Consider the following 12,842-nt stretch of genomic DNA (forward strand, 5'->3'; position numbering starts at 1 on the left):
TTGCCCCAAACAGGGCGGGCGACTGTCAGCCCCACGACGGAGTCCGGTGAGCTCCACGCACCCCCACCACCCTGCCAGCCAGCCCCAGCTCACTTCACGCTAATCTGACAGATTTCAAAAGCTTCAAAAGAACACGGTGATAAAACCTCGTGAATGGCTCGTGCTGCTTTCGTCGGAGGTTCAACACCGCCAGCCTGCGCTGGGCTGGAGTCCTGAATCCCGCGTCCTCCTCAGCAGCACAGGCGGCAGGCAGGGTCCTCAGCTGAGGCTCCACTCGCATTTCTCTGCCCGGCTGGAACTCGGCCCGGGCCCCTCTCCACCTCTCGATACAAATCACCCCCTTCCCCGCTCACCCCTGCCTGCGGAACTGGGGTCGCTCACCCTGTGGGACGAGCCCTCTCTTTAGGCCTTGGCCCAGGGTCGGCCAACTTTACTACTGGCTGGAGAGTAAATATTTAGGCTTTGTATACGTACGTACGCTCCCTCTCTTAAAACACGCAAACCATTCTCTGCTCACAGGCCAGGTCACGGCAGCCCAGGCAGGTGTGGCCTGGGGGGCTGTAGTTTGCCAGCTGCTGCCCTTGACCCTCCTGAGGGGCAGACGGGCCCTGGCAGAGCCCTCTCTCCTGTTCAGCCAGCAGCCAGCTCGCCCAGTGGGGTGAGCACAGCTGGGCGCCCAGCACTACGCCAGTCTGGGCCCTGAGGGAACCACCGATCACAAAAACCACCGTAAGGTGAAAAGAAGAGCTGAACACTGAACTAGCACAGACCAACTGCAAGGGTGGGACGTGGAGGAGGCGTACCCAGAGTGGGAGCCTGGGCTGGGCAGGGGCACTGGCAGCAGGGGGGCGGCAAGTCCTAGGGGACCATCGTCACAGAGGACCCCACATCTGGCGACACCCCAGGAAGCCCCCAGACGACCACCAATCCTGTGGGGCAGAGTCCACAGGCTGCAGCTCCGCCTCGGCTGGCCCTGCACCTGCGCGGGTCTAACCTAGGGGAGGACGCCTGAGGTGGAGGGAGGGCCCCAAAGTGGTGAGGAGGACAGTGTGAGCACGCGGTAGGGCAACTGGAAATACCTCGGAGCCCTCACTCAAGTCTTCGGTGACAGTGGAAGAGGAGGCCGGCCGGGGGAGTTTGGTCTCGTAGGCCATGACGCTCCACCTGCACACACAAAGGAGCTCTCAGCAGGTCGGCTCAAGCCCTCAGGCAGCCCCTGTGCCTCTCCCACCTCCCCGACTCGTGGCCTGGGGGCTTGATCTTATGACAACCCTAACTTCATTTGTAAGCCTTTATCTTGACTCCCGTGTCCCTAACCTGGCTCCTCACTTAGCTGAGAACAAATGTCACAACCCGTTGGACACTGCAGCTCCACTGAAGGAGGTGAAAGGCATCCCATAATGCTGCTTCTGGGAAAATGGGCTTCCCCTCTTCAGAGCTAAAATCACTCAGCCAGCAGCCAGCTCTCCCGCGGGGGCTGAGCATTTCACAGCCTCCAAAGGCACGTAGGCCTCCCTTCAATAGAGAAGAAACGGTAGAGGCAGCTGGAGAGGGTTCAAGATCACACCTGCTCGTTGCAGCGCAGGAGCCTAAGAGAGAATACGAGCGTTTCAGCAATACCAAGTCCCACAGGCTGTGGTCAGGGGGCTTTCATACGTGAGCTCGGCACTAAGAGCAGCTTGCTCGAGAAGAACGCCCAAGTTATTTCTAAACACACAGAGGAGAGTTGTCCACAACTTAAGATTCTTCTGGGAACACGGGATTGCTCAACTGTGCAGTAAGTCTTCCTTATTGCAAGACTCTGCTGACAGGTATCAGACGAGGCTGCAAAGGCCAAAGGGGACAGGGCCACCTTCTCTAACGGCCCAGAGGATTGGGCCTGGCTGGTGAGACCTGACCACGCGAGGGCACAGTGCCAACCTGTTCTGCTCGTCAGCTCTTTCATAATCTGATCGCCAGATAAAGCCCACCAGAAACAAGGATTCCTGCTCAGGCCGAATTTTTACAAGTAACTGCAGAGGGCCTATGGTTTCCAGGGACACTGGGTTGAGAACACCTAGTCAAGGGGACTCGTGCGGTCCACTCACCTGTCCAGCATCTTGGTGCTGGCTCTTTCCAGCTTCTCCAAGATCTGTGGGAGCTGGGTGTCGTCGTCACAGGCCGAGCCCCAGCCTAACACGCGAGCCAGGTCATTCCCTGTGCCGAGGGGCAGCACTCCCAGCTGACACTGAGACACGGGGGGAAGACACGGCGTCAAACACCCTCCTTTTCACCTACAAGGTGTGACGTCTGATCTCACCCGCTGTGGTGCTCGCGTTCCGGCCAGAGCCACTAGGCAGGACAGATGTCTCTCTAATCCGACAGAAAATTCCTCTCCCACCCACAGGCCTGCTTCTCACCTGCTGCCACATCTGACAATCAATCCTCTAAAACCTCCCTGATCTACATACCCACCTTCACAGCTATGGCCACAGTGCTGACTGCTGAGTATCCGAACCCTGAAGAATCAGTCTATATGACTCCCCTCCGCCTGCTTCTCCGCCCTCTACAGCACCTAACACCTTCCCTCCCCTCACAGCACCTTCCACGGCTTTAAGTCCCATCAAGACAGGCGCCAGGACCTCCAGTCTGGCCGTCAAACTGGAACACACCCTGGCACTCGGCCTGCACCCCTCCGCCTGTCACTCCCCAGAGACCCCCTGCACTGCTCAGGCCCCGCCCTCCACCTGGAATTCCCACCCAGAGCCCCCTGTGGAAACCCCACCTCGCCAGTTCAGTGCTTAGGAAGCTCCCCAGACACCAGCTGCCCAAGAGCCTTTGACCTCCGAGCCCAACACGCAGGGTGGGGGAGGGTCCCTGGTCCCCCCTAAGCACGGCACAGCCCATGGTCACCTGCCGTGGCCACTGAGGGAGGCCCTCCACCCTGCCAGGGGCAGCAAGCTGGACAGAGCAGGTAAGGACAAGGAAGCCCCAGCACTGGGGGGAAGGGACCCGGCACCAGCTTCCGGGAGCCTTAAAGGAAAGGAGCAGGCAGCACGGTGAAGGGACAGCGGCGTTCTGGGAGAGGTGACCCCCCCGCCAAGTCAGAGCTCAGACGGGGAGGGCAGTGAGGAGAGAGCAGTCAGAGAAGCAGAGGAGGAAGAAGGAGCCAAACTGGGGCCTCACTCTGAGTCGGGACCTTCTCCTAAGCCAAGGAGCCACCGGGGAGCGCTCAGCAAGGGTGCAGGAGCAGAGCCGTCCCAAGGAAGGTCCTTGGGGAGGCGGGGACCAGCGGGGACCGGCGCGGCCCGAGGGGCTCAAGGAGGTGCGTGAGCAGAACAGCCCGAGGGGAAGGCCCCCTCGAGGAGTGGACAGATCGAGCCCGGGGCCAGCCAGACGTGCTCAGCAGCACACACTGCTGTGCTGGATACTCCAGGGTGGCAGGTTAACCGGAGCCGAGGAGGGAGGGTGAGGGAAGGCTCAAGAACTATTGTCAGATCTCCGGCTTGGATGTCGGGTAGGATCACGGGCCACAGAGAAGCCAAAGGAAATGAATGCTCCCTGAACTCAGCTGAATGCATGAAAACCTGTCTTCCTGACTTGTGATAACGAACTTGGTAACAATCCTGGAAGTGAACAAAACCTAAAATTGGACCTAAGTGTACTGCTCTAACTTCACCACTAGGGGGCAGTGCTCTCTTTCCCGAGCAACTGGCCTCCCTACAGGTGAGCAGTTACTTGCACACCCGGCGTCCCCTCTCCAACGTCATTCCAGGAGCTAGACGCTGACCGCAAAAGGTCCACCCCGCCTACAAAGACCACCAACGTGTTGAAGGACAAGTGACAAATGAGGAAAACTATGGGCAACAAGGAGTTTACATCCCTAATATAACAATAATCCTTAGAAATCAATTTTTAAAAAGGTAAATACCCCAATAGAATATTAGGTTAAAAAAAAAACATGAACAGACGATTCATTTAAAAATTCATAGTTAATTGAGGATATGCTTGACTTCACCAATATTAAAGAAATAAAAATGAAACATACCATTTTTTGTCTACTAAGTTGGGCAAAAGCCTTAAGATGTACAATGGACAGCATATGCGAAAAGACAGTTTTATGATCATTAGGAATATAAACTGGAGAGCAGTCTGGCAATATTACCAAAATTTAAATTTGGGTGCTCTTCAAAAGAGAACATAATTGGGACATTGTATACATGGTTTTCACCAGCACTGTCATTATGAAGCAATCTGAGTGTCCATCAGTGGGGGGAGATGAGCTAAATCCAGGGCTGGCGCAGCCCTGCCCAGTGGAAAACCATCACACAGGCCTCCATTTAAACTGATGGATCGAGAGGTGCCCACAATGTGTTGATTAAAAACTGACACTACACAATATACTGTAAGGGTACCATGAGTCCATTTAAATGAAAACTGCATTGCACGCTGTACTATATACATTTTGATAGACAGAGGTCTGAAGGATAGTCACTGAAATGTTAGCAGTGGTTAATTATTGGGGGCCGGGGTGTGAGGGAGCTGGAGCAGAAAATAAATCAATACTTAAAAAACAACCCTACTCTGACCTGAAGTTCAAGTATACTTCTGAGCCCTGCTCACCAGCAGGAGGCATCAGGCAGTAGACGACATCACTACCCAATAAGGAGCCGCACCCAGATCTGCCCGTGCCTGGGACCTGCGGGGATGGAAGTGTTCTTTCTGTTGGGTCCCTGGGCCCATGACGCCATCAAGCTACCTGCTCTTCCCTCCAAGACCACCCCAAGGGGACAAGGAGCGCCCCCCGAGATGACACAGCCTCTCTGTAACGGTGGCATCGCTCTCCCATGGGGCCGGCCCCTCCACACCCAGGTACCTGTTTGTGAAGGTTGAGGCTGTCGATTTCAGAGAGGACCCAACCAACACTGCCATCTCCACCGCAAACCAGAATCCGGAACGTATCAAACTTCTGGAACAAGCGTAGGCTGCAGAGAAAACAGAACGTCAATGAAATGAGGCCCATTCTAAGGGACAGATAGCTGACGGCCAGTCAGCCTGGGGCTGGGGGACCCCACCTGTGCTCCTCAAGGCCGACCCTGCGGCCCCTCCCGCGAAAAAGCCTCTTGGAGGCCAGAGCCGGCCGTGCTCAGGCTCCGCCCACTGGGGGCCGCCAGGAGCCTGAGAGCAAAGGCCAGCACCCCTCAGCCCCCGGCCCGCCCACCACCCCCACACGCGGCCAGCCTCACATGCGTCTTCAGGAGCCCCGGGCTGCAGGATCCTGCCCACGCTGTTCCTGTCCTCTGGGCCACTCCGCCCGCCCAGGTGACCACCCCGCTCCCCTCGTGACTCCAGCTCCCCTGTGCTCCTCTTGGTCACCCTGCCCCTCCCTCGCAGCGTCCCTCCCAGGACACCCTGCAGCCTTCCGTTCACTCCCCAGCCGCTTCCTGGGTGGCCTTATCCGCGTCTTGGCTTCAGGGACGACACAGATGCTGATGACCCTGAATGACCCTGACGATGATCCCTCGGCTCTCCTGAAGGACAACACCTGCCCTTGTCTACCAGAACGTGCCACTCGGTGTCGCACGGGCGCCTCCTCGACCGACGTTTCCTTCCTCAGAGAAAGGCAGCGCCACCACCAACCCAGTTACCGGGCAGGCCCCGTCGTCCACTCTTGTAACCCCTCCAGGAGCCTCCTACCTGCCTCCCGTCTCCTTCAAGATGCCTCCAATTCGTGCTACCAGCCTCATCTTCCCAAAACCAGTGTCGTCGGGTGTCCGGCTTTGGAAGGGGCCGCTTGCTCCCAGGAGAGGTTCAAACCTCTCAGCGGCCCCCAAGGGCCTCCCTGGCCAGGAGCTGCCACCATGTGTCCGCACCTCTGCACACAGCCCCCCCTCTGCCTAGCGGGCTCCCTGCCTCCCTCCCCATTGCCACGAACTCTCCTCAAACGCTAGCTCGGAGGGGAAACTGAGACCCCCGTCTGACTCATAAGCCCCTTCTCCTGGTTCCCAAAGAACCTGCACAGCACGCTGCCAACGAGACAGATGGCCTGTCTTGGGCCTGGACTGTCCGTCCGCGCCCGTCCCCGGCAGGCAGGGTGCCCCCTTGGCCGGGCTTTGCATCCAGCACAGTCCGAGCGGGGGGGGGGGGGGGGGGGGGGCGCCTCAGACAACAAACAGGAGCAGGTGACAGGGAACTCGGGCCGTAACAGAGGGGCGAGGCTGCACCTGACCTTCAGGCTGGGCGAGTGGCAGCCACACGTGTCCTTTAAGAACACTGACCTCCCTCAGGCCTCCCGCTCTCTGCAGAAGAGGGGACACGTCAAGGCCAGGAATCAGGAAAACGAAGCCGTATCTCTAAGTTTTCTTAGGAACGGTGTGAGAGCAAGGCCGCTTCCCAGAAACGGGACCTGTCTAAGCCAAGCGCACCGCACCTCTGCGCGTCTGCGCCTGAGTCGTCCTGTCTCGTCCTTAACGCCTACCACGAGCTGTGGGGCTTGCATGCTTCTCCAAATGAACACGTGCTCATTCCGCGGTCCTACTGTGTGGCCCGCCCCGCCCAACACCCCTTCGGGGCATTCCTCCAACATCCCTGGCGCCTCGGGGAGCAGCGGCCTGTGCCTGTCTGGTGCGTCCCCGCAGGGTACCTCCAGGGTCCCTCCAGGGAAGGGGGTGCTGCCACCAAGGAAAGAGGCTCGAGAGCTGCCGCCGGTGACCCTTCTCCAACACCAGGTCTCTCCAACCAGACCCAGGCTCAGGTCACAGGAGCACCAGCTCCAAAACCAGCACGCTCCCGGGAGCCTCCCAGGAGCACACACGCTCCAGAGAGCAGGCTCCGCGGGCACTGCCCACTGCAAACATCCTGCTCCGCCTCCCTCACGAGCCAGGGGGCTCGCGGGGCTCCCACCTAGAGCCGGTGCTTCCAAACGAGGAAGGAGTTGGCTCAAATGCCAGAAGTTACAAAAGCCAACGTTGTCCACAAACCTCTGGATTGTACAAAACTAGAAAACACACGTCAGGTCTCTTACTTTGCCAGATACACCGGGCCTTGCACATCTGCACGTCACGGCACCTGCAACTTAAGGAAACTCAAGTGCCCTATAAAATGAAAAATCTCCCTTTTGGCCTCACTGGAGAAAAGCTTCCTACTCAATACTAAGCAGCCATTCAAAAAAATGAGGCAGATCTGTAACTACTGACATCAGAACACATCCACACTGCTGTCGGCTGACACCCGTAAAAAGCACACCGCACAAGGACAGGTAACCTAGGCCCCCACCTAGTTTCAAAGTCTGTGTGTGCACACGACTGAAACACGCACTGGAAAGTTGGAAGGACACACAACTCTACGAAACATTCAGAGTGGACACCTCTGCCAGTGGAATTTGGGAAGGGTAACTTTTATTTCCTATTTAAAATTTTCTGTATCTTTGAATCTTTAAATAAGCATGCATTTTCTTCAAACAGTTTTTAAACTCCAAGAAAGATATATTTTACAAGCTTCCTACCCAAGGTGTGGTCCTCCATTCATGAGGTCAAAGACCTGGGCAGGGTTCAGCAGCTGCTTGAATCTTCTGAGGAACTTCACACCCTGGTTATCCCCACTTTTTGAATTGACGAAGACCAACAATGGACTTGTGCAGGATGGAGGACACGTGGCCTTCCAGAAGCCTGGGTGTGAGGACGGAAAAGGACACAAGAAAATCTGAAAGCCATGAGAGACATCAGGGCGCCCTCAACCGTGTACCAAGTAGACACCCCCATGGGACCTATAACTTACACATACACGCCCCGGAAACCAGCAAGAGATTAATCCACATGTTTCCACAACGCCATCCCCCGTGTAGAGGGAAGTGAGTCCTCATCTGGTCTGACCTCACCTTTGCAGGACTCTAAATGTCAGACACTGCTCTCAGTCTAGCAGAGGTGACTTCCTGAAACACGTGCCCCGGTTCCCAAGTTCCTACCAACACTTGCATCATCGTGTACCATCTGGACAAGTGAGCGCAGACGCGGAAGAGTGTGTAATTAATATCAGCTACTAGACGAGCCTAGTTGACGGACAGCCCACATCAAAGACGGAGAAGCATCTTAGACTCGGTTTCTACTCAACAGCCGATGGACCCACCACCTTCAAGTAAGGTCCTGGCCTTGAGTCCAAGGTGCCCAGCAGCCCAGCTGCCAGGACACTGTTCATCACCTCCTCTCCTCTCCCCCCAGTGGCTGGGCCTGACCTCTTCCCGACCGCATCTCAAAATCACTGACATAACCAATTCCAGAGCGGGGGAGGGGAGAAGGCCTGGAGAAGGAAGCACGAGGAAACGGCTGAGACGGGAGAGCGTGTGGTACCCACCATCGGAATCGATGCTGTTGAGAGCGGTGGGCGGGATGACCGACACTTTGCACAGGCCCAGCGGGCACTTCGTCAGTAAGGATTCTTTACACGCCGTGTGCACCTGGAACATGGACCCACTCGTCACAGGGGGCGCCGGCCTCCCTCTCGCACCCCAGAGCTCTCCCCAGCCTTGCCGCCGCAGGAGCCGTGCTCTCGGACCCGGCCGGCCTGTGCCCATCTGGCATTTGCCCAGCGGCTGCGCTCGCTCACCATGGCCTTGCACCAGAGGCAGCGCCAGTCCTGCAGACGCAGCACGCTGCCGCAGGTCTTGTCGCACACCGTGCACTTGGCGCTCACGGGCAGGTTCCCCTCCAGCCACTGGTGAGGCATGGCGATCTGCAAGCCACACAGAGACATGCACCGGGGGTGTCCTCACAGCCCCCACACGGGCCAAGGGGACCCTCGGGCAAAAATGCTCCAAAATGAACTCCATGAGGGGGTGGGGCGGGGTCTGCAGAGCCCTGTCCGTCCCACTGCTCCCCTGCCGGCATCCACAGCTCACAGGGACAGGACAGAGCTCGGGGCCCCCGGACACCAGCGTAACCAACCAAAGGAAACCCTGCCCTCACGCTCCTCAAGAAAGAGACCTGAGCACAGGCGGGAGGTGGCGGGGGTGCCTCTCGCCCCGGTGCTAGGAGGGCCGTGCAGGGTCCCCGGGCATACCCCGTCCTCGTCCTCGATGATGTCCTTCCCGATGGAGGCCAGCGTGGTCCACTTGCAGTTACTGGTCGCACGCACAGCACAGCGTTTGTGGGCCTTAAACTTACACACTGTGAGAGAATGAACACGTTAACCCTCGGAGCTGAGGCCATGGTCTGGGGTGAACTGCCCTGCTCTCCTGGGAAAGTTGGGAACCAACATATATGGTTAGTTTACTCATAAACGAAACCACCAGGATGCGTGCAGAGACCGCTCACGGGGAGACCAGGCGTCCAGCCTGGCCGGGGGGCGGCAGGCTTTCTGTGAAGGGCCAGAGACAAAGCAGCTCGGGCTCCGCGGGCCAACCATTCGGCTCTGTCCCCGCAGCACAAGGGCCGCCGTGGCCACACCTCACGTACGGACACTGAAATTTAAGTTTCACGGGATTTTCTGCATCACAAAACAGTTGCCTTCTTTTGATATTTTTCAACCTTTTAAAATTGTAAAAACCATTCTTAAGCTCACAGGCTGTACGACATCAGGCGGCAGGTGGGAACTGGGCCCGGAGCCACGGTTCACCTCTCTCTGCTCCTGCCCAAGCCCAGTGCCCCTGTCCTCTAGATCTGGAGGACCATTTACCCAGAGAGGGGCTGAGAGATACTTTAACTCCTTTTTCCCTGTGTCCTCTTTGTTTCCTCTTTGTGTCTCATTACTACCAATTCCCTTCTTTTTACTTTGTTCCGTTACTACAAATAATAATTTATCAAAGACTCCTGAGTATGCAAAGTAAACAAGGGTGGGGGTGGAGTCATACAAGCCACCCGACGCCTGACTGACCTGAGGTGACTGTGCCTGGATTCCTAAGGCTTTGTCATGTCAAACCTCAGGCCACCTTTCCCAGCGGGAAACACATCGTTCGTACCTTCACAGGACAGTCCGTGGGACGTGACCCCAGACAGAGCCTCTCGGCACACATTGCAGTAGGTGGGCCTCGCGTGGGAGCAGGCGTACCAGTTGTGCATCCCTGAGAAGTGGTCCATGCTGTACTGGGTAGGCTGCAAACAAAGAACAGAGATGGCAAAGATGAGGCACCCCTCTGACCTCCCTAAACATGGTAACTTGGACAAGATTCAATAAGAAATCAGACAGGGTCACTGCTCGATGGCCCAAAGATGAGCAACAAGCCTTAAGTTTGCAAGGAGCACGCTGAGAAAGTGACCTCCAGACCGTAATGGCCCAGCATGGGGGACATTCAGGTGGCAGAATACAAGGGGGAGGGAGACAAGAGGGGAGGGCTTCCTCCCCTAACCTCAAAGTGCTCCCTGCTCTGGACCGTCTTCAGTGCTGCGATCCAGTCTTCCATCTCTTTTCTGTTATCTGCACATAGGATGAGTTTCCTACATGGAGTGATGACCTGGAGAAAGAAACAAGAAACATGAAACATGTCCACGAGCAGAAGACAAACGCTAGCAACTATGAAAACTTTTTAAAAACCTACCTTGACTATATACTTTCTTTTTTCATGAAAAAGTACTGTTTCATTCAGGTATTCAATTGAACAGAACATAAAGATGGTTATCATGAGTCATTAAAGTCATTAAAAGTCAAGAACAATCTCAAACCAAAAAGACAATCAAATTTAGATTACAGATTCACCAAAATCAACTTAAGTGGACATTTACCAACTATCTACTACTGAGACACGGTAATCAGCCGTAGGCAATTTTATTTATTTATTCATTTATTTATTGTTGCGTTGGCTCTTCATTGCTGCATGTGGGCTTTCTCTAGTTGCAGCAAGCAGGGGCTACTCTTCCTTGCAGTGCACGGGCTTCTCATTGCAGTGGCTTCTCTTTGTTGTGGAGCACGGGTTCTAGGCGCGCGGGCTTTGGTAGTTGTGGCGCATGGGCTCAGTAGTTGTGGCTCGTGGGCTCTAGAGTGCAGGCTCAGTAGTTGTGGCGCACAGGCTTAGTTGCTCCGCGGCATGTGGGATCTTCCCGGACCAGGGCTTGAACCCGGGTCCCCTGCACTGGCAGGCGGATTCTTAACCACTGCGCCACCAGGAAAGTACTGGCAATTTTTTTTAAAGGAAAAGAAAACACAGTTTCCATTGCTCCAAAGAGCTCATAAGCTGACACCTAGCACTTGAACAGTTTAGAGAAGTCTGATCCACAGTTACTGTAGGCATTTCCTGTGCATTTCAAGCATATCATACATAAATGTTCTTTTAAAAAAACCTTTTACTGTATGACAACGGAACAACAACTAGCTACTAAAGTCAGGCCTGAACAATTTAACTAGAAATGAGGTCATGAACCTGATAATAATCAACAAATGAAAATTATATCTATAACATATAGAGTTTTTTATAAATCAATAGAAAAAAAGGCTATGAACTTGCATTTCACAAAAGAAATACAAAATGGTTAATAAAGGAATGAAAAGATGCTTAATCACTCTCATCACTGGGGAACACAAATGAAAACAGCGAACTATTTTTCACCTATCAGATTGGCACAGTTCTTAGAGACGATAATCCAGTGTTGGAAAAGGTGTGAGAGAAAAGAGTTCTCCTCAAGTACTCATAGGAGGGAAACAGAGTATAAACCTTTTAGTGAAAAATTTGACAATGTCTATCAAAATTTTTTAAAGTCAAAACCTTTTACCTAATTTTTTTTATAATGCTGTAAAATAGCTACATGGTCCCAAAGTCAAATTGACAAAATAAGGCATTGATTTTATGTGTGTCACCTCATCTTAGTTCCCTCCCTTCCCTAAAGGCAGCTTTAAAAATAAATAAATAGAAGTATGGTTTATCCTCCCATTTGTAAGATACATGCAAATACATGTATATATTCATATTCTCTCTTTTCAAAACAGTAGCATACCACAGACCCTTCTGTCCACTCTCTGCTTTTTTAATTTAATCACAGTTGGCCCTGGAACAGCACAGGTTTGAACTGCAAGGGTCCACTTACTTGCAGGTTTTTTCCAACGGCAAATACTCCATGACACGTGGTTGGCTAAATCCACAGATGTGAACCATGGCTAGGGAAGAACCGCGGCAAAGGAGGGCCGATTATAAATCACACCTGGATTTCCAACTGCACGGAGGGTCAGGGCCCCTGACCTCTGCGCTGTTCAAGGGTCAGCTGCACACATCCTGGCCATCACTCCTTAGCAAAAGACCGCGATTCCTTATTCTTCCCACGGCTGCCCGGTGCCCCACTGCATAGAAGCACCAGAGTCTGTTCAACCAGTCCCTATTCACGGAAGGTCTACGTTACTGAAAATCCTTTGCTATTTCAAACAGCGGCACAATGAACAGCCTTTACGTGGATCTTTTCATTTTTTTACTGGGGTATTTTCGGAATAAATTCCTAGAAGTAGAACTGCCCTGACAAAGAATAAATGCATACGTAATTCTGCTGCTATTGCCAAATTTCCCTCCAGGGGGTTTGGACCATCTTGCATCCCCACCAGCAGTGTTAGGAAAATGTCTGCTTCCTCATGGATTCACCAATAAAATACGTTATTTAACTTTTGGATGTTTGCCCATTTTAGAGCTTTAATTTATATTAGAAAGATCCAATTTAGGAATACCCAACTTAAGTTATTAGATGATCATGTTTCTGGCTCAGAAAATTTAGAAACAGTATTTTATAGACTATCTCTTCCGTGATTTCCATAAACTACCTACAAAGCTTAATCACGGAAGGGGGTAAACAGAACTGCGTCACAAATGCACGGTGCTGTTCATTCTTCCACGACCGGGGTGACCACGATAACTCCACGTAGGGATCAGGCTGGGTGTAAGAGAGGTAAGCCTAGGA

At 53.9% G+C, this 12,842-nt stretch overlaps 1 protein-coding gene across 7 annotated transcripts in view; it reads right to left on the reverse strand.

The window, feature by feature from the left end:
* The window catches only part of DGKD (diacylglycerol kinase delta), a 108,453-nt gene that overhangs the window by 25,315 nt on the left and 70,296 nt on the right, over positions 1-12,842 (reverse strand). For all 7 annotated transcript variants that reach the window (XR_014245635.1, XM_082395521.1, XM_082395520.1 and 4 more), the window contains 9 exons: positions 10,319-10,423; positions 9,932-10,064; positions 9,034-9,140; positions 8,581-8,706; positions 8,329-8,431; positions 7,484-7,646; positions 4,856-4,964; positions 2,088-2,227; positions 1,080-1,164 (listed from right to left, as the gene is read on the reverse strand). Coding sequence is in view for 6 of the 7 variants with exons in the window: in XM_082395521.1 (XP_082251647.1) it covers positions 1,080-1,164; positions 2,088-2,227; positions 4,856-4,964; positions 7,484-7,646; positions 8,329-8,431; positions 8,581-8,706; positions 9,034-9,140; positions 9,932-10,064; positions 10,319-10,423 (1,071 nt within the window). In the remaining variant the exon portion in view is untranslated. The remainder of the gene's footprint in view (positions 1-1,079; positions 1,165-2,087; positions 2,228-4,855; positions 4,965-7,483; positions 7,647-8,328; positions 8,432-8,580; positions 8,707-9,033; positions 9,141-9,931; positions 10,065-10,318; positions 10,424-12,842) is intronic.

The sequence above is a fragment of the Balaenoptera borealis genome, assembly GCF_965194805.1.
Source record: "Balaenoptera borealis genome assembly, chromosome: 6".
In the NCBI taxonomy this organism is placed as follows: domain Eukaryota; kingdom Metazoa; phylum Chordata; class Mammalia; order Artiodactyla; family Balaenopteridae; genus Balaenoptera; species Balaenoptera borealis.